Here is a 23,282-nt window from a genome sequence, read left to right on the forward strand (position 1 = left end):
GACAATGGGGCCTGATAAGGGACAAGTGGCGTGCAAACAACACAGCTACAGCATCTAAGCTACCAACTATCGCATGGTTCAGCAGAGCTGTGGTGGGGATATTTGGTTATTTATGCGGCACTGTAGAGGACAGCAGGATATACGGTCATGGAAGATATGATGACTGTCCTCTCAGAGGTTTATGGTCTGAGAGAGAGAATACGAGAAAGTGAGAAATAGTGACAGAGGGTGCAGTGTAACTACAATGAACAAAAATATAAACGCAACATGTAAAGTGTTGGTCCCATGTTTCATGAGCTGAAATGAAAGATCCCCAAAATGTTCCATACGCACAAAAAAATGTATTTCTCTCAAATTTTGTGCACAAATTTGTATCCCTGTTCGTGAGCATTTCTCCTTCGCCAAGATAATCCATCCATTTGACAGGTGTGGCATATCAAGAAGCTGATTAAAAAGTATGATCATTACACAGGGGACAATAAAAGTGCTGGGGACAATAAAAGGACACTCTAAAATGTGCAGTTTTGTCACAGATGTCTCAAGTTGAGCGAGTGTGTAGTTGGCATGCTGAATGCAGGCATGTCCACCTGAGCTGTTGCCAGAGAATTGAATGTTCCTTTCTCTACCATAAGTCGCCTCCAATTAAATGTTTGATAATTTGGCAGTATGTCCAACCGGCCTCACGCCATCCCAGGACCTCCACATATGGTTTCGTCACCTGCGGGAACGTCTAAGGCAGGGGTGAGCAATTCCAGTCCTCGGGGGCCTGATTGGTGTCACAGTTTTTCCCCAGCCCCAGCTAACACACCTGACTCCAACAATCTGCTAATCATGATCTTCAATTTAGAATGTAATTTGATTAATCAGCTGTGTTTGCTAGGAATGGAGAAAATCAGGCCCCCGGGGACTGGGAGGGAGTGCGGAGGAGTATTTAATTCTGTAATAAAGCCATTTTTGTGGGAAAAAAATGTATTCTGACTGGCTGGGCCTGACTCCTCAGTGGGTAGGCCTGGCTCCTCCGTGGGTGGGCCTATGCCCTGCAGGGCCCACCCATGGCTGCGCCCCTGCCCAGGCATGTTAAATCCATAGATTATGGCCTAATGAATTAATTTATATTGACTGATTTCTTTATATGAACTGTAACTTAGTAAAATCTTTGAAATTGTGGCATGTTGTGTTAATGTTTTTGTTCAGTGTATAAAGAATGGGCAAACAGTTAGCCTAGCGGTTAAGAGTGTTGGTCCAGTAACTGAAAGATCGCTGGTTCAAATCCTTGAGCTGACTAGGTGAAAAATCTGCCGATGTGCCCTTGAGCAACCACCTGCTCTTGTAAGTCGTGCTGGATAAGAACCTCTGATAAATGATTCAAATGTAACAATGTAAAACAATAGCAGATAGGGTTATCTTTGTGGGCGCTTCTGACTCGTATACAGACCTTCGGGACCAAGGAAAGGACACTGTGACAGAGAGTCAAACATGTTGGGGCCTATTTAAATGTAGGCTATGTGAAGCTACTGATAAATTTGAAAATGATGACATTTATGATTTCCATACAGGGTAGGTGCTACAGTAAAACATGGCATCGTGCATGAAATTGTGGGTAGCCTATGCATTGCGTTGTTATCTAGATAGGCCTATTTGCCAACTGCAGTTCTTGGGGAATTATACACTTAGGTGAAGTAATACTTATGTAAAACCTGTATTAGCTGGGATTGTTTAATAACTCTACTAATTCCATACCATTCATTTGAAATTCATTTGAACCAAATAAATCATGGACACGTCTCAGACGAAAGGCGCAGTGCGCGTGCGTGATGTAAATGTTGATACAAGTTGTTGTAAACTCTGCGTCGGCCACCTTAATGACAGAGGAGGCTATATTGTAACTATTTATATGACCATGTCCGTCTCCTTGTGAGACATATAGCCGCCCTGCTACACGTATCTTGTGGCAATAAACCCCCTAGTTACCACTGCAATTCTTGCTGGGGATGAATAACAATAACCATTGTCGCGAGGCCACACGGAAGAGACCCGTGCTTCTCCCCCTCCTCACCCAGATCGTCTCCAATCCTATCCTCGCGAGGGATCCGCGCGAGCTAACAGAATGATAATGAGAGGCAGATGCTCGGATGCCTTTACAAACGCCCGCGACCCCCGCGCGCGCCAGAGCAGGAGCATTCCGCCGGCTGGCTCACCGACCGGGATGGGGTGGGGGAGAAACTTTCCCCTTTGTGAATGGCTCGCGCACGCAGCTCCCCCGCCGTTTGGGGTTTTTGGTGGGCCCCGGGGCGGCCTGGTTACACCTGCTAAGCGCTTTTGTCATTGGGATCTCCTTCATTTCAATGAAAGTTCATTTCTCCCCTCCCCCATCTCACGAGGCTCCCAGAACTAGCTTTACGACCCCAGTGGGCTGAATCACTGCACCCCCCTCCATCCACAGAGAGTACCATATGAGGATGCGAGACTGACTTCGCCAAAATAACACAATGGAACATTTTCTGAAGTAATATGGGCAGCCCTATGATTGAAACCTAAAACAGCATATTAGCATGAAATTGCATCCAGAGTTGTGTTAAATGTTGATTTGGTATTTGAGATCATTTATTTAGGGAAGCTATAGCCTAGTTAATTACATAACCAAATAGCCTATTGCTTTGAGATATTTATCTGATTATCTTACATATCAACACTGAAACGTAAATATCTGGCTTAGGCTCATTCATGTAGTCCACAGCCTATAGTTATTTTAATTGTATTGCCAACCACGGCTTAAGGCACATTAGATGAAGTTAACTGTTTTGTCACCGCACCTGCCATCTAAACCCTTGACATAAGATTAACATGGACTATGTTTTTCTAAAAATACAGTTCCTACATTTTAGCCCAGAGAAGAGCGTATCGAAATGTATTGAGTTTGCATCTGCTTTCTGCAAACATACCCCATTGATGTTGTGTTTCCATGGGTTTTATTCGAATTAAACCCGTTCTTGTTTAAACTCGAGCGGTTGTTGGTCTTCGTGGAGGAAATGTGATTTCATTCCCCATTGCAGTGATGATATTTGGGCACCACGAGCTCACCCGGGGTTTTCTCAGAGCGGGGTGAGAGACGGAGAGAATCGAAGCACCTAACATTGTTAAACGTTAGCGGGGAGTTTTCACCTGGCTCCCTAGCTGCCTTTCACACAGCAAACGGGTCATGTCTGCCCTGGTGAGAGAAGATTTTAGGCCTATTGCTCGTCCGGCCTCCCCAGCGCCAGCCAAAAATAAATTTGGCACCAGTTATTTCATTGAAAGTTTGAACGTTTATGTTGGATGCTGCGTTGAGAACCTTTTTACACATCGCCTCAAACAAATATTTGGGTCATATGTATGTTGTTCTAACGCCACATATTACTGTAGCACGTGATGATCTTACTAAAATCCCAAAATCAAACACATACATTTTTTTTTTATTAGCTGGTAATTGTCTTTTATATGTATAAATTATACGTGCTGAATCATTAGGGAGAAAGCTATATTGATTTACAGCTCTGCTGAATCAAAGTTCATGTGTGCGCGCTCATGGAGCCAGATGGCAGAGAGCGAGTGCATCTCCTCTGCTGCTTTTTTCTTTTCCCCACGAGTCACTCCAGGAATTTAAAATGCAGCGAACCTCCGTAAATATGCTCTATCCAGTTTTACAGAGAGAATACAAATATATGTGTTTGTCCATTGGGCTTAAATAGCCATCAGTGATACAATAATATCTTAGTGCTCTGGTTTACCACATCAAATAGCTTAGTGGGAAGTCATGTGTCATGCTTGTGTCTAATTGCGCAGAGAATGGGGCCAACCGTTTTGGAGATGTTTATCGAGGCAAGGTGCGACGGGACGGCATTAGATTATGTTTGAATTCCATCTGAAAGTGCGTTTAGGCACGGAATTGACGTAGGCCTAATTATGGGTTTGGGTTGTCTGAACCTCGCGCAGATGGTCCGGTGCCTTCTTCAAGCTCCAGTTGCTCGTGTTTGCTCCCTGAGCGAGAGTTTGAGGATGCTAATTCGGCAGGGATTGTAAAGCAGTATTATGCACCCGGGGAAAGTGTTTGCCCGCGTGACCCGCGGCGAGGCGCATTTAGCACCAAGGAATCCTTTCGGAGATTCGCCACACGCGGGGCCCTGGTGGAACACACAATAGCGAGGGCACGGAGAGGTCTTCTACCCTTACTCAGTAAAAAGCTAGATTTGGGGATCCACAAACCTTCACTCTTATAGTCCTCTCTACACACTGGTGGCTTGGAAATGTGAGGCTATGCAACCTTCTTATCACCATGACTTTAGGAACAAAATTGGTAACCAAATTGTATCCACTGTAACCAACTTGAATACACCTTCACATATTGTGTCCTATGTTACATATTTTGTTCAATGTTTTCCAGTTAAATATACGAGACAACTACATATACAATTCACCTCAAAATATATAGTGAATTTATGCGTATAACCAGAGCATAAAATGCAAGCAGTGCTATTTTGGGGGATAGTATATGGAATGTTAAAGTTCTTAGTCATGTTTACGGTAGGGGGGGGGGGGGGGGGGGGGGGGGGATGACAGTGGCACACGTTTGTGAATTGCAGCTATAACAATATGCGAGTGCCGAGGCAGCCTTTGGTCAATCTGGACGTGTTTAAAGTTCCCCCTGAATAATCCCATTTACCTATTGTTGTGGCACACTTTAAAACTACATCTTTGGGTTGGTATTCTGCAATCAATGGGCCCTCTGTGTCGTGAGTGGACATCCTGGACGCACTTGATTTAGGGAGGGGTGAAGAGGAGAGGGGGGAGGGGTGGGGGAATGTTTTTGTGTGAGCTGAGGAAAAAGACGCAGTTTGGGTGAGGGGCGGGCTATCAGGGCCAGTCTGTCTACGGAGACGAGACACAGACGGCAGGAGCGCGCGACAGAGCAGAGCGCACAGCAACACAAGCGGAGCTGCGCCTTTTCTCCTCGCTCAGATTTCCAGACACACACTCACACACAGAGACCGTGTAAGTGGATGTATGCAACAGATCCGTCTACGATAGCAAGAAAAAACAGCATTTGAGTTGGTGTTCTTTGTTGTAAAATCGAAGCTAAAAAGAAAACTGTGACCTGGTTCATCTTGGGTTCTCAAATCTCCATCTTTAAGTCGATTTGCGCGACTTTTCACCGACGGTGACTTATCGGTGGGATTTAACATGCCAGACTTTTGAGAAAGCTTATTTTTTTCCAGACCTTGCTCCTCTGTAGAACTGTAGCCCTAACCTGGGTGCTGAAGATGGGTGCCAAAATGAATACACCCAGAGGGAATCTAGTATTTTCCACTGCGCTATTATTATTTTTGGTTGGAATTATGCAGGAAGTTAATGGTAAGAATTTGAAATATAAAGTTTATGAAGAGCAAAAAGTGGGCACAGTGATTGCAAGGCTAAAGGAAGACGTGGCGGGTGTTCTTTCTAAATTACCGAGTTCAGTGTCCTTTCTGTTCCGTGCTATGCAGCGGGGGAGCACTCCGTTTCTGTCGGTTCGGGAGGAGGACGGTGAAATCACCATAGGGACCAAGATTGACCGGGAGAAGATTTGTGAAAAGAACCTCAACTGTTCCATCGAATTTGACGTTATCACCCTGCCTACTGAATACCTCCAGCTCTTCCACGTCGAGGTGGAAGTCTTGGACATTAACGATAACTCGCCACAGTTCTCTCGTGCCATCATACCCATTGAGATCTCCGAGAGCGCATCTGTTGGAAACCGGATCCAGCTGGACAGCGCCACGGACCCAGACGTGGGAGATAACTCCCTTTACTCTTATTCCCTGACACCAAATCACTTTTTCAAAATCGACATTAGGACCAGAACCGATGGTGCCAAATACGCAGAGCTTGTTGTGGTGAGAGAGCTGGACAGGGAGGTGCAGTCCAACTACCAGTTGCAGCTAACGGCCTCGGACAATGGAGTCCCCCCGAAGTCCGGCTCCACTTTGCTCAAGATAAGCATCTCGGACTCTAATGACAACAGTCCGGCTTTTGACGAGCAGGCTTACGTTATTAATCTCATGGAAAACTCACCACTAGGGACTCTACTGATTGATTTAAACGCCACAGATCCGGATGAGGGCACAAACGGTAAAATAGTTTACTCTTTCAGCAGTCATGTCTCTCCCAAAATACTGGAGACGTTTAAAATTAACCCTGAAAATGGTCAAATCACTTTGATTAAAAAAGTGGACTATGAATCTACATCATCTTATGAGCTGGACATTCAGGCACAGGATCTGGGTCCCAACTCCATCCCTGGACTTTGTAAAATCGTAATCAAAGTGGTGGACGTGAACGACAACAAACCGGAGATCAACATTAACCTGATGACTCCTGGCAAGGAGGAGGTGGCCTACATCTCGGAGGGCGCGCCAGTGGACACCTTTATAGCACTGGTGCGCGTGGACGACAGTGACACGGGGCTCAACGGTGACGTGGTGTGCCGTCTGCACGGCCACGGTCACTTCCGGCTGCAGAAGACCTATGAGAAGAATTACATGATCCTGACCAACGTGTCTTTGGACAGAGAGAAGAGGTCAGAGTACAGTCTGACAGTCATAGCTGAGGACCGTGGCTCTCCAAGCCTCTCCACAGTCAAACACTTCACTGTACAGGTGTTGGATGAAAACGATAACCCGCCTCGCTTTGAGAAGAGTCGCTACGAGGTCTTCAAGTCAGAGAACAACTCTCCAGGGGCCTACCTGATGACAGTGGTGGCGTCCGACCCTGACCTGGGCACTAACGGTCAGGTGACCTACACGGTGGTGGAAGCTCTGGTCCAGGGAAGCCCCATATCCACCTACGTCACCATCGACCCGTCCAACGGCGCCATCTACGCTCTACGGAGCTTTGACCACGAGGACGTCAGCCGCATCGCCTTCACCGTCCAGGCCCGTGATGGAGGGAACCCCGCCCTCTCCTCCAATGCCACCGTCCTCCTGACCGTGCTCGACGATAACGACAATCCGCCCACCATCCAGTCCCCACCCCTACGGAACCACACCGCGGATCTACCTCTCTGGAGACACGCCTCCGCCGGTCAGCTGGTCACCATCATTAAGGCCACCGACCGCGACACCGGTGCCAATGGCGAGCTGAGCTGCTCCATTGTCGGGGGCAACGAGGAGGGCCTGTTTGTGATGGACGCGCGGCGATGCGAGCTGCGGACCAATGGCAGTCTGGAAGGGGTTCCCAAGGACGTGCTGGAGATCAGGGTGGAGGTGCAGGACAGGGGCACCACTCGCCTGTCCACAGGGGCCCTGCTCCGCCTTTCCCTCCAGGAGAACATGGACATCCTGCCCCCAGGCCTCCCCACGGGCCCAAGCCAGCCACCGCTGGACCTCTCCCTCATAATCATCATCTCCCTGGGGGCCGTGTGTGCCCTGCTGCTGGTGGTCATGGTGATGTTCACCACGGCACGCTGCAACAGGGAGAAGAAGGACCCACGCAACTCGTACAACTGCAGGGTGGCAGAGAACACGTACCAAAACCACCCGAAGAAGCCCTCTAGGCAGATCCACAAGGGAGACATCACCCTGGTTCCCACCGTCAACGGCACCCTGCCTGTACGGGCACACCCACGCTCACCTTCTGCTTCGCCTGCCCCAGAGAGGGGCACCATGGGCAGCCGGCAGAGCCAACACAGCCGCCAGTCGCTTAACAGCCTAGTCACCATCTCCTCCAATCACGTCGCAGAGAACTTTGCTCTGGAACTGGCCCACGCCACGCCCCCTGTCGAGGTAAGAAGAAGAGAGAGAGAGAGAGAGAGGGTTTCATTTCATACCCTAAGTCCTTAGTGATGTATTACTAGATGGTTATATGGATATGTTATCTGCTAATGGTAGTCTTTGAATCTCTTAAATGCCTTTGGAATAAAATAGACTACCATCAACTATGGATCGATAGAATAAAAAATGACTGAGTTTAAGCTTTGCCTCATTATGGTGATATAGAAATGTACTGATGTTTATAATTAGGATATTTGCATTATACATTTTCTATTTGTGTGCCCCACGTTGTGTTGTGTTCAGTAAGCCCTCCCTTATTTCCCATGATCATCTCATGTTTTATAGCCCGTCATAACAAGCCTCATCCAGATCATGTGTCCTTATGCCTGTCTGCTCCCATCAGTGTTCATTCATTTCCCCTTTTCATTTTCCCCTTTATTTTCACTTTCCTTTCTTTTTTTTCTTTCTTTTTTTCCCTTTTTTTGGGGGGATTGTAGCAAGTCTCACAGCTTCTGTCCATGCTCCATCAGGGCCAGTACCAGCCAAGACCCAGTTTCCGTGGCAACAAATACACTAGGAGCTACAGGTACCTACATCCTAAAATAAACACGCCCGAAGGGAATCAGAATGTACTTGTTTAAGAATGTGTGCATAACTCAGTAAGGCTCTAAGGCATATCCTACAATGCTTTACATATTCCTATAAAGCTTGTGGTGCTATTCCCTCTTAGGCCTAATTGTGCCTTGTTCTATTTTAGGACTCAACCTTAATAATTGTATGCAAAAACCTCCACTGCACTTAGTTTTGATACATGCCTTGAACCATCCTCCAATGTGGTTTTCTATGAAAGTTCCAACCATCATTTCTTCTCACCGCCTCCAGGTATGCTCTAAATGACATGGATAAGTTTAGTCTGAAGGACAGTGGTCGTGGTGACAGCGACGCTGGGGACAGTGACTACGAGGCAGGGAGAGAATCTCCCATCGACAGGCTCCTGGGTGAGGCCTTTACTGAGCTATACCCCCCTGACGGCCAACACAGACCCCATCCACAGCATCCGCATGCAGGTATACACCCCTCACCGCGTTTCAAACCCCTCACCCCCATCACCACTCTCCACCGATCCAATATCAACTCCCTTCCTCTACATGTCCATTCTTTACTGACCTCTACCAACACACTGCATGCAGGTATACCATCCTCACCCCTTTCACAATATCACTCCGCTCACCCATCTTAGCCCTTGCCCCTACACTACAGGCCTCCACTGAGCTATCCCCCATCACACCACCTCACCCCTCCCACTCTCAGTCACCCCTCATCCCCAACACCTGTGAGAGATTCACTCCCCAGCTGCTTATCAGCACAGTGACTGGGTGGGACTGTGGACGGAGAAAATAGGGAGAATTATCACCCGTTTCTCTGTCGAGAAAAAAGCTCTCATCTCCTCCACAACACAATTATTTCAGAGTGCGATCAGGCAGCCAGGCAGGCAGGTAGAGAGGCAGGTTGGAGTGGTTTTATCGACAGCTTTGAAAGGCGTTTTTGGTAAATCAGTCCGGTTAATCTTTCATCAGCGGGGGAGCCAATCTGCTGCCTGCCTGCATGGCCGCGGCTGCTGCTTTTCTAATGTTCCCCAATGCACTCTTCCTTCATCAGCTCTAAGATGTATTACAAATGGTCCTTTTATGGTAATGAGAGCGTAATGAAGTCCCTGAATAGTATGAGTGAATAACCAGCGCTCTTTAATGAAGGCTTTAACTTGGCATATTTGATTTGTCTAATTTATTCTTCAGAGAATTTTCTTTTGAAGATTTAATGTTGAATAGACGTGACATGAAAGGGTAAAATGCCAGCTTTTGAATGAGTAATAATAGCCATTGATCTGGCCTAGTGAATTGTCCCGACATGTTAATTGCATGTTATAGGTAGTATGCTCTCGCCCACAGAGTGCTGTGCAATCTAATTAGCTTAGATTTCAACCCATGTTTGAAACCCAGATCACACAACTGTGTTTAAAGATGAATGGATATCAAATGTTTGATGTTAAAAGACTGTATGAAAGACAATCTCTCACCTCTTCTCTTCAAAACCACTCCCCAATTCTATGCCTGCTCATCACCATCTTCCCTCATCACAAGTCTTTCAACAAAAGAACAGTAATACCCAGAACAATCTATGGTGTGTGTATGTTTAAATGCATGGCCACATGGGGCCCACCTTCTATGTATTTAATCTATGCAGTGCCTTGTGAATGTATCCATGACCATGTCTCTCTCTCCCGCTCTCTCTGTAGCGATGAGACTGTGCACTGAGGAGTGTCGTGTCCTGGGTCATTCTGACCAGTGCTGGATGCCTCCCTTGCCCTCCCCAGCCTCCTCTGACTACCGCAGCAACCTCTTCATCCCAGGAGATGACCCCCGCCAGGCCAGAGACCCCGAGCAGCCTCCACAGTCCTCCGACCCCACAAACCCTCATGCCCAACGCAGCAACCAGAGCTTCTCCACCTTTGGCAAGGACAACCAGGAGGGGGCCGAGGAGGGAGAGGCGGAAGATGGGGGAGAGGATGGGGAGGACCTCTGTGGAACCACCTCCCTGCTGTCAGAGATGAGCAGCGTGTTCCAGAGGCTCCTCCCCCCGTCGCTGGACTCCTACGTCCAGGTCAGTGAGACCCAGAAGGGAGGTGCGAGTGTGGGGGGTGTAAGTATCCCAATGACGGGGTCACTGGACAGGAGGAGGAGTCACTTGCCAGGTAAGCCCAGTGCTGCAGCCCACCAGCAAGGTGTGGCAGCGTGGGCTGCCAACACCCATTTCCAAAACCCCGGATCTAGCATCGGGCCCTCAGGCCATCCACACCCCCAGAACGGCAGCTACCACACCCTCAAACCCAGCACCAAGCTCAACCCCCAGAACAACCACAAGAACCAGGTTGTTGGGCACGGACAGCACGCCCCCACCCCCAAGAACAGCCCTCTCCTCACTGCCCTGGTTAGCCCTACCCTGGTGGTACCCTCCCTGGCCCCTGCCCCTGCCCCCATCCCTGTCCCTGTCCCCCTCCCGGGGCCTTGCGGTAAGTGGCTCCCAGCCATGGAGGAGATCCCAGAGAACTTTGAGGAGGATGAGTTTGACTCGGTGCTGGGGCAGCTGGGACACCTGCAGGGGAAGAGGAGCGACAGCCGCCATGAGTTGATGGACGCCAGCGAGCTAGTGGCTGAGATCAACAAACTGTTACAGGACGTCCGGCAGAGCTAGACATTCTTAAATACCCACCACTCTACACCTTTGAACTCTGACCTCCAACTTCCTGACTTCCTGTCAGGAGTCCTGCCATGTGTATGGAGGGGGAGCTGAGGAGTCTGGGTAGGAAAAAAGGAAAGAGAAACAAACTAAAGACATAGACCTGCAATTGTCATTAGAGTTGCATTTCTAACGTATTTGTGTTTTGTGAATGCTAAATATCCAAATAATGTTTGTATTTTCTGGTTTGGTACACAATGTACACAATGTGACTGTATTTATCTTTGTATTTTAAAAATACATTTGTATTCTTATATTTATTAAAAAATATGTATATAAACTTAATCAATCAGAATTATATTTTTATATATTGAATGCATGTTAAATGGGAGAAGAAAAAAAATCAAGATTTTGACATGCAACTGAAAATCTACATATTTAATATTGTCTTTTGTGAAATGTTTTTTATGTCACTATTATTATATGTATACGTGAATATATTCATTATTGGACACAAGTCTTTGTGGTGCATTGTGGGAACATGTGGAGAAACACAAATAAAGTGGAAGACACAGAACTAATATGAGTTTGTCTCTGTTTAATCTTTGACGAATGTTGCCATTGTATTAGAGGAAGGATGTCAGAGACAGATCTATTAACTACACTGAGAAAAAATAGAAACTCAACATGTAAAGTGTTGTTCGCATGTTTCATGAGCTGAAATCAGAAATCCCAGAAATGTTCCATACGCAAAAGCATACTTCTCTCAAATTTTGTGCACATACCTGTTAGAGCGTTTCTCCTTACCCAAGATAATCTGTCCACCTAACAGGTATGGCATATCAAGAAGCTGATTAAACAGCATGATCATTACACAGGTGCCCCTTGTGCTGGGGACAATAAAAGGCCACTTGAAAATGTGCAGTTTTGTCACAAAACACAATAACACAGATGTCTCAAGTTTTGAGGGAGCGTGCAGTTGGCGTGCTGACTGTAGAAATGTCCCCTAGAGCTGTTGCCAGAGAATTTATAATGCTCATTTCTTGTTTTAGAGAATTTGGCAGTACGTCCAATCAGCCTCACAACCACAGAGCACTTGTAACTACGCCAGCCTAGGACCTCCACATCTGACTTCTTCACCTGCGGGATCGTCTGAGCGGGAGAGTACTTTCATCTGTAATAATGCCATTTTGTGGGGGAAAACTATTTCTTATTGGATGGGCGTGGCTCCCCAATGGGTGGGCTTGGCTGTCAAGTGGGTGGGCCTAAGCCCTCCAAGTCCCAGCCATGGCTGCACCCCTGCCTATTCATGAGAAATCCATAGATTAGGGCCTAATGTATTTATTTCAATTGACTGATTTCCTTATATTAATTGTAACTTAGTAAAATTTTTGTTCATTGACTATAGCTCAACACCATAGTGCTCTCCAAACTCATCACTAAGCTCAGGACCCTGGGACTGAACACTTCCCTCTGCAACTGGATCCAGGACTTCCTGCCGGGAGGGTAGACAACAACACATCCACCACGCTGACCCTCAAAACAGGGACCCCCTCGGTGGTGCATGCTTAGCCCCTGTACTTCCTGCGTGGCCGCGCACGACTCCCAACACCATCGTTAAGTTTACTGACGACACAACAGTGGCTGGCCTGATCACAGACAACGATGCGACAGCCTATAGGAAGGAGGTCAGAGACCTGGCAGTGTGGTGCCAGGACAACAACCTCTCCCTCAGAGTCAGCAAAGACAAATTAGCCAATCGTGGACTACAGGAAACGGAGGGCCGAGCATGTCCCCATCCACATCGACGGAGCAGTAGTGGTGCTGACATATGGACTTGTTTTAAGATGGTCATACCATGGATCATTTAGCTATTTGATTTAGAATTTTAGGACTCCTTTAAGTATAAATGATTTTATTTTTATTAATAAATCCCATAGAAATGCATGGAATAACATTGATAAATGGTAATACGGTTTTGAAGTATCTGTCCTATTTCAAGGAGATATGATAAAGCTGAGGAAATATATACATATACATATTTTACACATATTTAACCCTTTTTTAGGTTGGCACAAAACTACATGTACCTCCATACTTAAACTGACTGATTTTTATGGGAATTGTTTTTGTTATGTTACTTATATTGACGCACAGGTGTGTCAGTAGACCCTAGGGGGTATTATGATTTATCCTGTTACCTAGTCACTTTATCCCTACTTATATGTACATTCTGTATCTACTTCCATTACCTCGTACCCTTGCATGTCGACTCGGTTCTGGTACCCCGTGTATATAGCCAAGTTATTGTTACTCATTGTGTATGTATTCATTATGTTATTATTTTTCAATTATTTACCTAAGTTATTTTGCTCTGCATTGTTGGGAAGGGCCCGTGAATAAGCATTTCACTGTTATTCTACACCTGTTGTTTACGAAGCATGTGACAAATACAATTTGATTTGATTGATTTAGATTTCCACGAGAAGAGATAAATAGGAGCTCGCCCTATCGGGAAAAAGAGCTCCCAATTGGTCCAATAGCGGTCAGTTCTATTCCAGCACACAGTTCTTGGATACAACAGTCAGAGCTTCTCTTATTCATGTCCTAGATATTTGGAGGGAGGCTGTTCATGCCAATATAGTGCTCCCTCCTATTTTCCTCCTGGTGGATGGCTGATAAGATACCTACAGGTGTTAATAGTGCACTGAAAAACCTTGGTTCTATCATCACCGCTTACTCCTGCTTCTTCTGATGACTTTACCCATCTGAAGGTCTGAGGCTCAGTTTGAAACAGAACAGAGCCCCCTGGAGGCCCTATTGAAGTACTGCATAATCAGGTTCCAACATTGGCAAGCAACTGGAGTTGAATTCACCTCACGCTCTCAACCCTGTAGTCGAAATAATTCACAGACACTCCACTGTGGCGCTGCCTACAAACTGAAGACAGAAACTCACTCATTCAGTATGTCGAAATAAACCAGATGAGCTTAACTGTACCGTAGGAGAAAACATTTAGTGTGGTAGTATATTTAGTTTTGACATTTCAGTCATTTAGTAGGCGTTCTATGACCTCTGAACCTTTGTGGGTCTGTATTTGACCCATCTGTATTTGACCCATTTATACGTTCCCACACTGAGCCCATAACCTGCTAAAATCACTGACTCTTTTCTTGCAAAGATAAGGTGAGATGGAAGAAACCACTAGAGCTACAACACAATTATCAAGAGCTCATTGTTTTAGGTGTTTCGACCTCGCCTCAAGTTAATGTTGACACATCAGTCTGTATATATCTGAGGCAGGTAGCTACCGTTAAAGGCCTTTGTTTTTCTCGAGTGGAAGAGCGAGTGAAAGAGGTAGGGAGAGGTAGCAGGGGAGAACGAGGGAGTGCTAGATGGAGGGAATGAGAGGAGAGGCAGCGGTAGAGGAGGGCAGAGGTAGTGGGAGAGAGTGTGCCTGTGATAGAGAGAGTAAGAGGTAGAAACAGAGATGGGCTGCAGGGAGGGAGAGCAGAATGGCATAACTACAGAGAGCAGTGGAGGGATAGAGAGAGAACAGGGATAGAGGGAAAGAGGTAAGGGTTTAGAGAGGGTGAGAATAGAGAAACAGAGCGGGAGCCGGGCGGTAGAGAGAGAGAGACTGAGGGATAGAGAGAGACAGAAGGATAGAGAGAGACTGAGGGATAGAGAGAGAGAAAGAGAGAGAGAGAGAGACTGAGGGATAGAGAGAGACAGGAGGATAGAGAGAGACTGAGGGATAGAGAGAGACTGAGGGATAGAGAGAGAGAGAGAGACTGAGGGATAGAGAGAGAGAGAGAGAGAGAGAGAGAGAGAGAGAGAGAGAGAGAGAGAGAGAGACTGAGGGATAGAGGGAAAGAGAGAGAGACTGAGGGATAGAGAGAGGGAAGGATAGAGAGAGACTGAGGGATAGAGAGAGAGAGACTGATGGATAGAGAGAGACTGAGGGATAGAGAGGGACTGAGGGATAGAGAGAGACAGAAGGATAGAGAGAGACAGAAGGATAGAGAGAGACTGAGGGATAGAGAGAGACATAAGGATAGAGAGAGACATAAGGATAGAGAGAGACTGAGGGATAGAGAGAGGGAAGGAGAGAGAAAGAGAGTGATAAAGAAACACGGAGAGAGAGAGAGAGAGAGAGAGAGAGAGAGAGAGAGAGAGAGAGAGAGAGAGAGAGAGAGAGAGAGAGAGGCAGGGATAACGAGAGAGAGGGCGGGATAGAGAGAGAAAAAGCCAGCGGGGTATTGTTAGGAGAACACAGAGCTGTACACCGGAGTCTGTTGTGTAAAAGGAAGCCAGCATTTGGCATTTCATGTTGTCAGCCGTTTTTCCTGAATGCTGCTTAACATATCCTCTCTGACTACATCCCCTCCCTTCCCTCTTACCCCTTTGCAGACAACTGCACCCAGAAAAACACCCCATCTAACCGAACCCCATAATCTCCTCTCCACTCAATACGGACTAGGTCCAGCTGCACTAGTGGTGTCATAATCTGTGAGGTTTTGTTGGGACTGATCTGACTTTTCAATGGCATCCACATTTGTATTGACTTCGCACAAAGACACACACAAGACAGAAGCAGACTGATTAAAGTAATTTGTCATGAAAAGAAAACAAGGCCATCTGGTCCATAATCATCAGCCATTTTCAAGGTAACAGTACTTAATCACATTCTCCTGTATAACCAGTCTATTGTATGTCTGCCAATCAGGGCTTACTCTATTGGTTGCCTGTCAGTGTGTTGTCAGTCAGTGGCTCTTCAGTTCATCTCTTGTGTTGTTTTTTTTTCATGTGTTTTCACAGCAAGTCAGCTGAAGGAGAGCCTTGCTATGGGCCAAGAGCTGTGGTTTGGAGCATTGGGATATGGACACACAGGTGAGAGACACTCCAGAGAAACAATCACTGTTTATTATGCTGCTGATGGACCCTAACCCTCCGTTAACCAGCCAGACAGCACCTCTCATCACCATCGTCTCTCTGGCGGAGGTGGGTAGTGCTGTGTGTGTACACATTCATGAATACGCACACACACACACATAATACAAACACGCACATCGACACAACACAAACACACACACACACATTACACACACACTATCCTCATCAGAATTATACAGAACACTGGCGAAGACAGGTGGAAATAACATTAGAATACAAATATCTGCAAATAGCAAATTCCACTTCCTGGGCTAAACCATAGACACAATTATCAGGGGTGCACCAGCATACAATAACCGAATCTGTGGGAAAAAAGGGTGCTCGTTTCTCAAGCATGCCAAGTCAGACACAAGTCCTTAGGCTCGCCAGACGTGCAGGAGCGGAACTTCGAGAAATGGCAACACACGAGACAAACACGAAGTAAATGCACACACTGAAGTAAAGCAATTTCACTCGAAATACAGAGGCATTTAGCAGTTGTTTAAAGAGTACTGCCCTAAAAAAACAGTGAATCCCTTTGATAACGGCCTGTGTGGCGTCGATAGGAGTCAGAAACATTGATTCTAGTGTCAAAATTGTCTACAAAGTGTAAATAAGATGATTTTGGCCATAACGTCGGTTTTGTTAAAAACAGAGTTTGGAACATCAGTGAGTCACAATGGGTAAATGAAGGTTGGGTTTTGATTTGTTCATGTCCATTTGCTTACTAACATGGTGAACAGCTGCAGTGATTGCTCTCTATCCAGTAGCATACTGTACACAGTGAGACAGACCTGCCTTGCAGCTCCGACTTTGTTTACGTAAGACAACACATAGAAAAACATTTTACTTGAGAAATACTGCACCAGACACCTTAGTTAGATGTAAAATTGTGCAACTAAAACGTAAATGATTTACGTCAATTATTTACAGATTTCTTGAGTTATCTTACGTTCATTGTGTATATTTTGAGGAAGTTAACTAGACTTCCTGGGGGAACAAACGTCAGGAAACACCTCCAAGACTGAAATCACATTTTTATAATGAGCAACAGAAAACACACGTGCCAACCAACGGGCTCTTTAAAATCAGCAGCAAAGTTGGAGAATATTAGTTGAATGGAATACAACTTCACTGTAATGTAGGCATTTTCCTATGCAACATTATTTGAAAATTCAGCTGGATGTGTCTGCTTGCATTCCCAAACAAATTCCCGAAAGTACAGCTGTTAGCCAGGCAGAAATACAAAACATTTAGTATAAACCATTGTCCCAAAATGATCAATAAAATCAATGAATTCTCTGTAAAACTGCCCTTTTCGAGGTGTCCCCTCTGATCGTAGAGCTACAGTGTTGCTAATGACTGGGGGAGTGTAAAACCGTTTATCATTTACAGTAGGAATCAAATAGAGGCAAACAGAGCAAACGGAAAGAACCGGGGAGGACTGATTTAAATTTGTCCAATAGAAACTCTCATTTATGTTGCAAAATGTTTTTCGTATGGAATACACTGTTTCAGGTGCAAAATGTTTTGCAACAGACTAAACATTTTGCAATGGAATCCGACAAATGAATACACCCCAGGTTGTCAGGACGGTTGCCAGGTGTGCATCGCAAGTAACTAACTCCATGGTGTCGTGTTTTTTTGGGGGCAGGACCATGAAGGAGTACAGAGGTTGCCGGAGTAAGGGAAAATAGTGTCCCTTGAGAGGACAAGAACGAGATCTATGTCAAGAGAAGTGCAATATTATAAGAAGACATATAATTGGAATACAGAGGAGGAATGTAGGGAAAAAGAGAGGCGGAGGAGGTCAAAGAAATTGAGGGAGGTAGAGGGTGAGCTTGACTCAGTTGAAGATGGTGGAAAAAAGGGAGATGGTTTGTCGAAGAATGGCGGAAAGTGTAAGCAAATTGAGCTGTATGTCAGATCGAGGTCAGGAGAAGAAATGGAGGTGAATGAGGGCAAATTATCGGAGGTCGTAGGTGTGGTGAAGTTCTCGGAGCCCGAGGCTTGCACCGATGGTCAGGATAAAGATGTGTCTGTGATGGTAGGAGTGACATTTCGGGAGAAAGTGGAAAGCTGCATTTTGGCTGATCCATATGTGGTTTCAGGGTGGGTGAAAATGGAGTTGGGTGCTGTGGAATCTGTGTATGTACTGCACAGTGGTCTGGTGATAATTGTTTGTGTTTCTGCCAGAAAGAGGGTGAGCGGGCTCTTGACGCCACACAAATGGGACAATAAGAAAAGGGAGCCATTGAAAGGTGTGGTTGCTAGGGTAGCTGTACATGTGAACGTGGACCAATTGAAGGGAAAGATTCCCGGTGTTTGGGATGCTCATCGTTTGTTGCATCGCAGACAGGGTGGCGTGAGTGGTGAAACAGAAGAGTCATTGTCCGTTCTTTTGAGTTTTGATGTTGAGTGCCCGACAAAATACGTTAGGATATTTCAATTATCCTGTGCAAGATTTTGTGCCGTATCCATTATGTTGTTACAGGTGTCAAGCTTATGGGCCTGTGGCAGCAGTGTGTAGGAGGGAGGTTCCTAGGCGTGAGAAGTGTGCAGAAGGGCATGAGACAAAGGAATGTTTAGTATTGTGGAAGAAGCGGCATGGGTTAATTGTAGGGGTGCCCATGGGGCTGGGGTTCAGAAATGTCTGGTGCGAAGAGAGGGGGGTTGAGGTTTCCAGGGTTAGAGTAGTGCAGAAGTTGTCATATGCTGAGGCAGTGAAGAAAATAGAGGAAGATGGCGTAAGGGGGAGGGATCCTGAGAAGATTTGTGTGAGTAGTACGTCTGTACTGGTGCAGAGGGATAGGCCAATTTTTTGCGTTCATAGCAATGGTTATCATCTGTACCGCAGGGATGGAACGTACAGTATTCATCCTGCTTGACTTATTCAACATTTTGTTGTGTTACAGCCTGAATTCAAAACGGGTTAATTCTTGCTCCTACTTGAGACGCAGATGTCTCAAGTAGGCACCTGGAAATGCAAATGCGCTACGCTAAATGCTAAATGTACTCGTTAAAACTCAAACGTTCATCAAAATACACATGCAGGGTATTGAATTAAAGCTACACTCGTTGTGAATCTAGCCAACAAGTCATATTTTTAAAATGCTTTTCGGCGAAAGCATGAGAAGCTATTATCTGATAGCATGCAACACCCCAAAATGCCTGAATGCGACGTAAACAAAGATTTAGCGTAGCCGGCGCTACACAAAACGCAGAAATAAAATATAAAACATTCATTACCTTTGACAAGCTTCTTTCTTGGCACTCCTATATGCCCCATAAACATCACTATTGGGTCTTTTTTTCGATTAAATCGGTCCATATATACCCAAAATAGCTATCTATGGAAGCTGTGTAATTCAGAAAAAAACATTGTTTTAAAACGCAGCGTCATATATCATATCAAAATGATTACAGGGCGATGTGTATTCAATAGCTCCTCGTCTTCAAATCAATGGCTGAAAATGTGCACTTCAAAACATCCTGGCGGAGACCGGAAGAAATGGAATCCAGTTAGTTGGATTTACCAACAAAAAACTCCCCGGAAAATGATGACAATGGCGACATCGTGTGGAATCTGTAGGATATGCATGCAGGTCCATAATTAATTTTGTGCCCTTTTAACAACCCATGAAAGTGACGCATGGATATTATTTTTAGCTTTCAGTGAGCAGTTTTTCTTGCGCTTTTCGATGAAACACACGATCTGTTATAGTCACAGCTGTGATTTAACCAGTTTTAGAAACTTCAGAGTGTTTTCTATCCACACATACTAATCATATGCATATACTATATTCCTGGCATGAGTAGCAGGACGCTGAAAAGTTGCGCGATTTTTAACAGAATGTTCGAAAAAGGAGGGGGTAGGATGAAGAGGTTATAAAAAAATGTCTCACCCGTCTACACATCTATCCATAATGACAAAGTGAAAACATGTTTTTAGAAATTCTCACACAAATGCAGAAATATATCATATCCCTGAGTCAATGCATTGTAAAAGCACCTTTGGCAGCGATTACAGCTGTGAGTCTTTCTGGGTAAGTCTCTAAGAGCTTTGCACATCTGGATTGTGCAACATTTGGCCACTAATATTAAGCAAAACATATTCAAGCTGTGAAATTGGTTGTTGATCATTGCTAGAAAACCATTTGAAGGTATTGCCATAGATTTTCAACTAGATTTAATTCAAAACTGTAACTAAGCCACTCAGGAACATTCACTGTTTATTGGTAAGCAACCCCACTGTAAACTTGGCTAAGGTTATTCCCCTGGTGGAAGCTGAATTAATCTCCCAGTGTCTGGTGGAAAGCAGACTTAACCATGTTTTCCTCTAGGATTTTGCCTGTGCTTAAAACCTCTCTATGGTATGGGGGACGCTAGCGTCCCATCTGGCCAACATCCAGTGAGGTTGCAGAGCGCCAAAATCAATTACAGAAATGCTCATTATAATAATTCAGAAAACAAAACATATTTTACATAGGTTTAAAGATTAACTTCTTGTTAAACCAACCATAGTGTCATATTTATAAAATGCTTTTCGGTGAAAGCATACCTAGCCCAGAACATACCTAGCCCAGAACATAGCCCAGTTGACCAATTATTACAAACAGTAACCAGCCAAGCAGAAGCGTTACAAAACTCAGAAATAGAGATCAAATTAATCCCTTACCTTTGATGATCTTCATATGGTGGCAATCAGAAGACATTCATTTACCCAATAAATGTTCCTTTTGTTCGATGAAGTCTCTTTATATCTAAAAACCTCTGTTTTGTAATCCACAGGCTCAAACTCAGTCAAAACAATCAGACAAAAAAATCCAAATTGTATCCGTAAAGTTGTCAAACGATGTTTATATTCAATCCTCAGGTTGTTTTTTAGCCTAAATGATCTATAATATTTCAACCGGACAATAACGTGTCAATATAAAAGGTAAACAAGAAATGCACATGCGTCTGAAAAAACTCTGCATCACGATAGGGTCCACTCGTTCAGACTGGTATTACTCCCTCACTTATAAGAATACAAGCCTGAAACGATTTCTAAAGACTGTTGACATCTAGTGGAAGGCATAGGAACTGCAAATGGAGTCCTAAGTCAATGGATACTGTAATGGCATTGAATAGAAAACTACAAAACAAAAAAAATCTACTTCCTGAATAGATTTTTCACCTGCTAAATCAGTTCTGTTATACTCACAGACACTATGTTAACAGTTTTGGAAACTTTAGAGTGTTTTCTATCCAAATATACCAGTTATATGCATATCATATCTTCTGGGCCCGAGTAGCAGGCAGTTTAATTTGGGCATGATTTTCATCCAAAATTCCGAATGCTGCCCCCTACCCTAGAGAGGTTAAGTCCATTCCATTTCTTTTTCATCCTGAACAACTCCCAAGTCCTTAACGATTACAAGCACAGACATAACAAAATGTATCCACCACTATGCTTGGAAATATGGATGGTGGTAGTCAGTAATGTGTTGTATTGGATTTGCCCCACAACACTTTATTGCAGTATTACTTTAGTGCCTTGTTGCAAACAGGATGCATGTTTTGAATATTTTTATTCTGTACACAGGCTTCCTTCTTTTCACTCTGTCAATTAGGTTAGTATTGTGGAGTAATCACGATGTTGTTGATCCATCCTCAGTTTTCACCTATCACAGCCATTAAACTCTGTCACCATTGGCATCATGGTGACATGCCTGAGCTGTTTCCTTCCTCTTCTGCAATATTTGTAGTGACTGGGTGTATTAATACACCATCCAATGTGTAATTAATAACTTCACCATGCTCAGAGGGATATTCATGTCTGTTTTTTTGTTTGTTTACCCATCTACCAATTTTTAGGCGAAAAACATAATTCCACTTTGACATTATGGGGTACTGTGTGTAGGCCAGTGACAAAACATCTCCATTTAATACATTTTAAATTCAGGCTGTAACACAACAAAATGTGTAAAAAAGGGGTGTGAAGACTTTCTGAAGACACAATACGTCGCAGAAAACAGAGGCTGTGGTGGCAGCTGCAGAGAAGTATTTAGGTGTACAAGACTTGACGTCAGAAGGGTTACAGGGTGTGTTGAGTAGTGGTGTCTCGTCCTTCCAGGGCGTTGGCCTGAGGTCAGACTAAATAGGTTTGAATGGCGGAACAGGGTAGTGGGTTTTTAAAGAGTGTAGGGTTAGATGGCAGGGTATTATTTAAATGTATTTGTTTTTTTATTTCATGTACAAGGGATTTATACCCCAGTCTAGTTGGTGGCAGTAATACTACATTTATTGGATACCAACCACAGTTAAATCACATAAAGAATAAGTGTTTTTGGCTATTTTGGCGGTAGCCATTTTGCTCAAAAGACCTGGCAACTCTGCATTTCCAGGTAGCTACTAGTTGTCAGAAAAGAGGGGGGAGGGCGGGGGGAGCTCGAAAATACTTATTTTATTGATCATTTTGAGAATATTCATTTTAGGCCTATGTTTATTTCACCTTCAGTTCTCACGTATTACAACCTGCCAAGCCGCCAAGGAATTCCAGGTTATGCCCTTGGTGATGGGAAACGTTTTTTCAGAGACAGGTAAACCAGAGGACTGCTAAATAGTCTAGGTACGAGTAGGCAGTACAACGTTGAGTGATGGGATTCCAATCTACAGGAGGCTAACCTGTCACCATCACAGTGTGTGTGTGTGTGTGTGTGTGTGTGTGTGTGTGTGTGTGTGTGTGTGTGTGTGTGTGTGTGTGTGTGTGTGTGTGTGTGTGTGTGTGTGTGTGTGTGTGTGTGTGTGGTAGGTAGGCGTGCTCTGGGGTCAGTGTTAGCTGTGTTAGTCCAGTGTAATCCCCTTGCATGTCTGTAAACACCTTGCTGGACGGTGCTGCCAGGGTTTATTAGCGGAACGATAAGAGCAGAGCAGAGCAGTGACTAACTGTATGCTAGCAGGATAGTTTATGTCTCCACTCATCATTGCTAATAGCGATGTTGTATCCAATATTAGAATTGGTCTAATTCATCACGTATGGTAAAGTCTCACTCCTTAGCTACCTCTTCCAATTCAGATGAGCTCGAATAAAATAAAGACAACGTTTGTATTAGTTTGTGTGACTACAGCGCCAGCGATGAAATGCAAAAATAGAGATGTTCTAATTAAGCGAGGTGTCAAAGCGGCTGGGTCATTATAATTCCTAACAATGCATTCTAAAATATATCACACACATGCCTAGCACACTCAACGTTTAGGCCATCTGTTAGAGAAAGAATGATCGCATTGTGAATGACAAGCAACCTCAAATTGGCTATATTTCTAAACACTTATTCTGATTAT

The 23,282-nt window shown here is 44.8% G+C and overlaps 1 protein-coding gene across 3 annotated transcripts; it reads left to right on the plus strand.

The window, feature by feature from the left end:
• Nucleotides 1-4,920: 4,920 nt before the first annotated feature.
• Nucleotides 4,921-11,599, plus strand: LOC139391183 (protocadherin-18-like). Of its 3 annotated transcripts, none has more exons than XM_071138767.1 (4): nt 4,921-7,796; nt 8,282-8,370; nt 8,667-8,782; nt 10,081-11,599. In XM_071138767.1, the coding sequence occupies exons 1-4, from the start codon at nt 5,298-5,300 to the stop codon at nt 11,034-11,036; spliced, it is 3,660 nt and encodes a 1,219-aa protein (XP_070994868.1). In that variant the 5' UTR covers nt 4,921-5,297; the 3' UTR covers nt 11,037-11,599. The 3 variants fall into 3 exon arrangements, with proteins under 3 accessions (XP_070994868.1, XP_070994866.1, XP_070994867.1); XM_071138765.1 differs by having other exon boundaries at nt 4,943-7,796; nt 8,667-8,851; XM_071138766.1 differs by having other exon boundaries at nt 4,943-7,796; nt 8,315-8,370; nt 8,667-8,851.
• Nucleotides 11,600-23,282: the final 11,683 nt, after the last annotated feature.

Source organism: Oncorhynchus clarkii, chromosome 31, assembly GCF_045791955.1.
Source record: "Oncorhynchus clarkii lewisi isolate Uvic-CL-2024 chromosome 31, UVic_Ocla_1.0, whole genome shotgun sequence".
Lineage (NCBI taxonomy): Eukaryota > Metazoa > Chordata > Actinopteri > Salmoniformes > Salmonidae > Oncorhynchus > Oncorhynchus clarkii.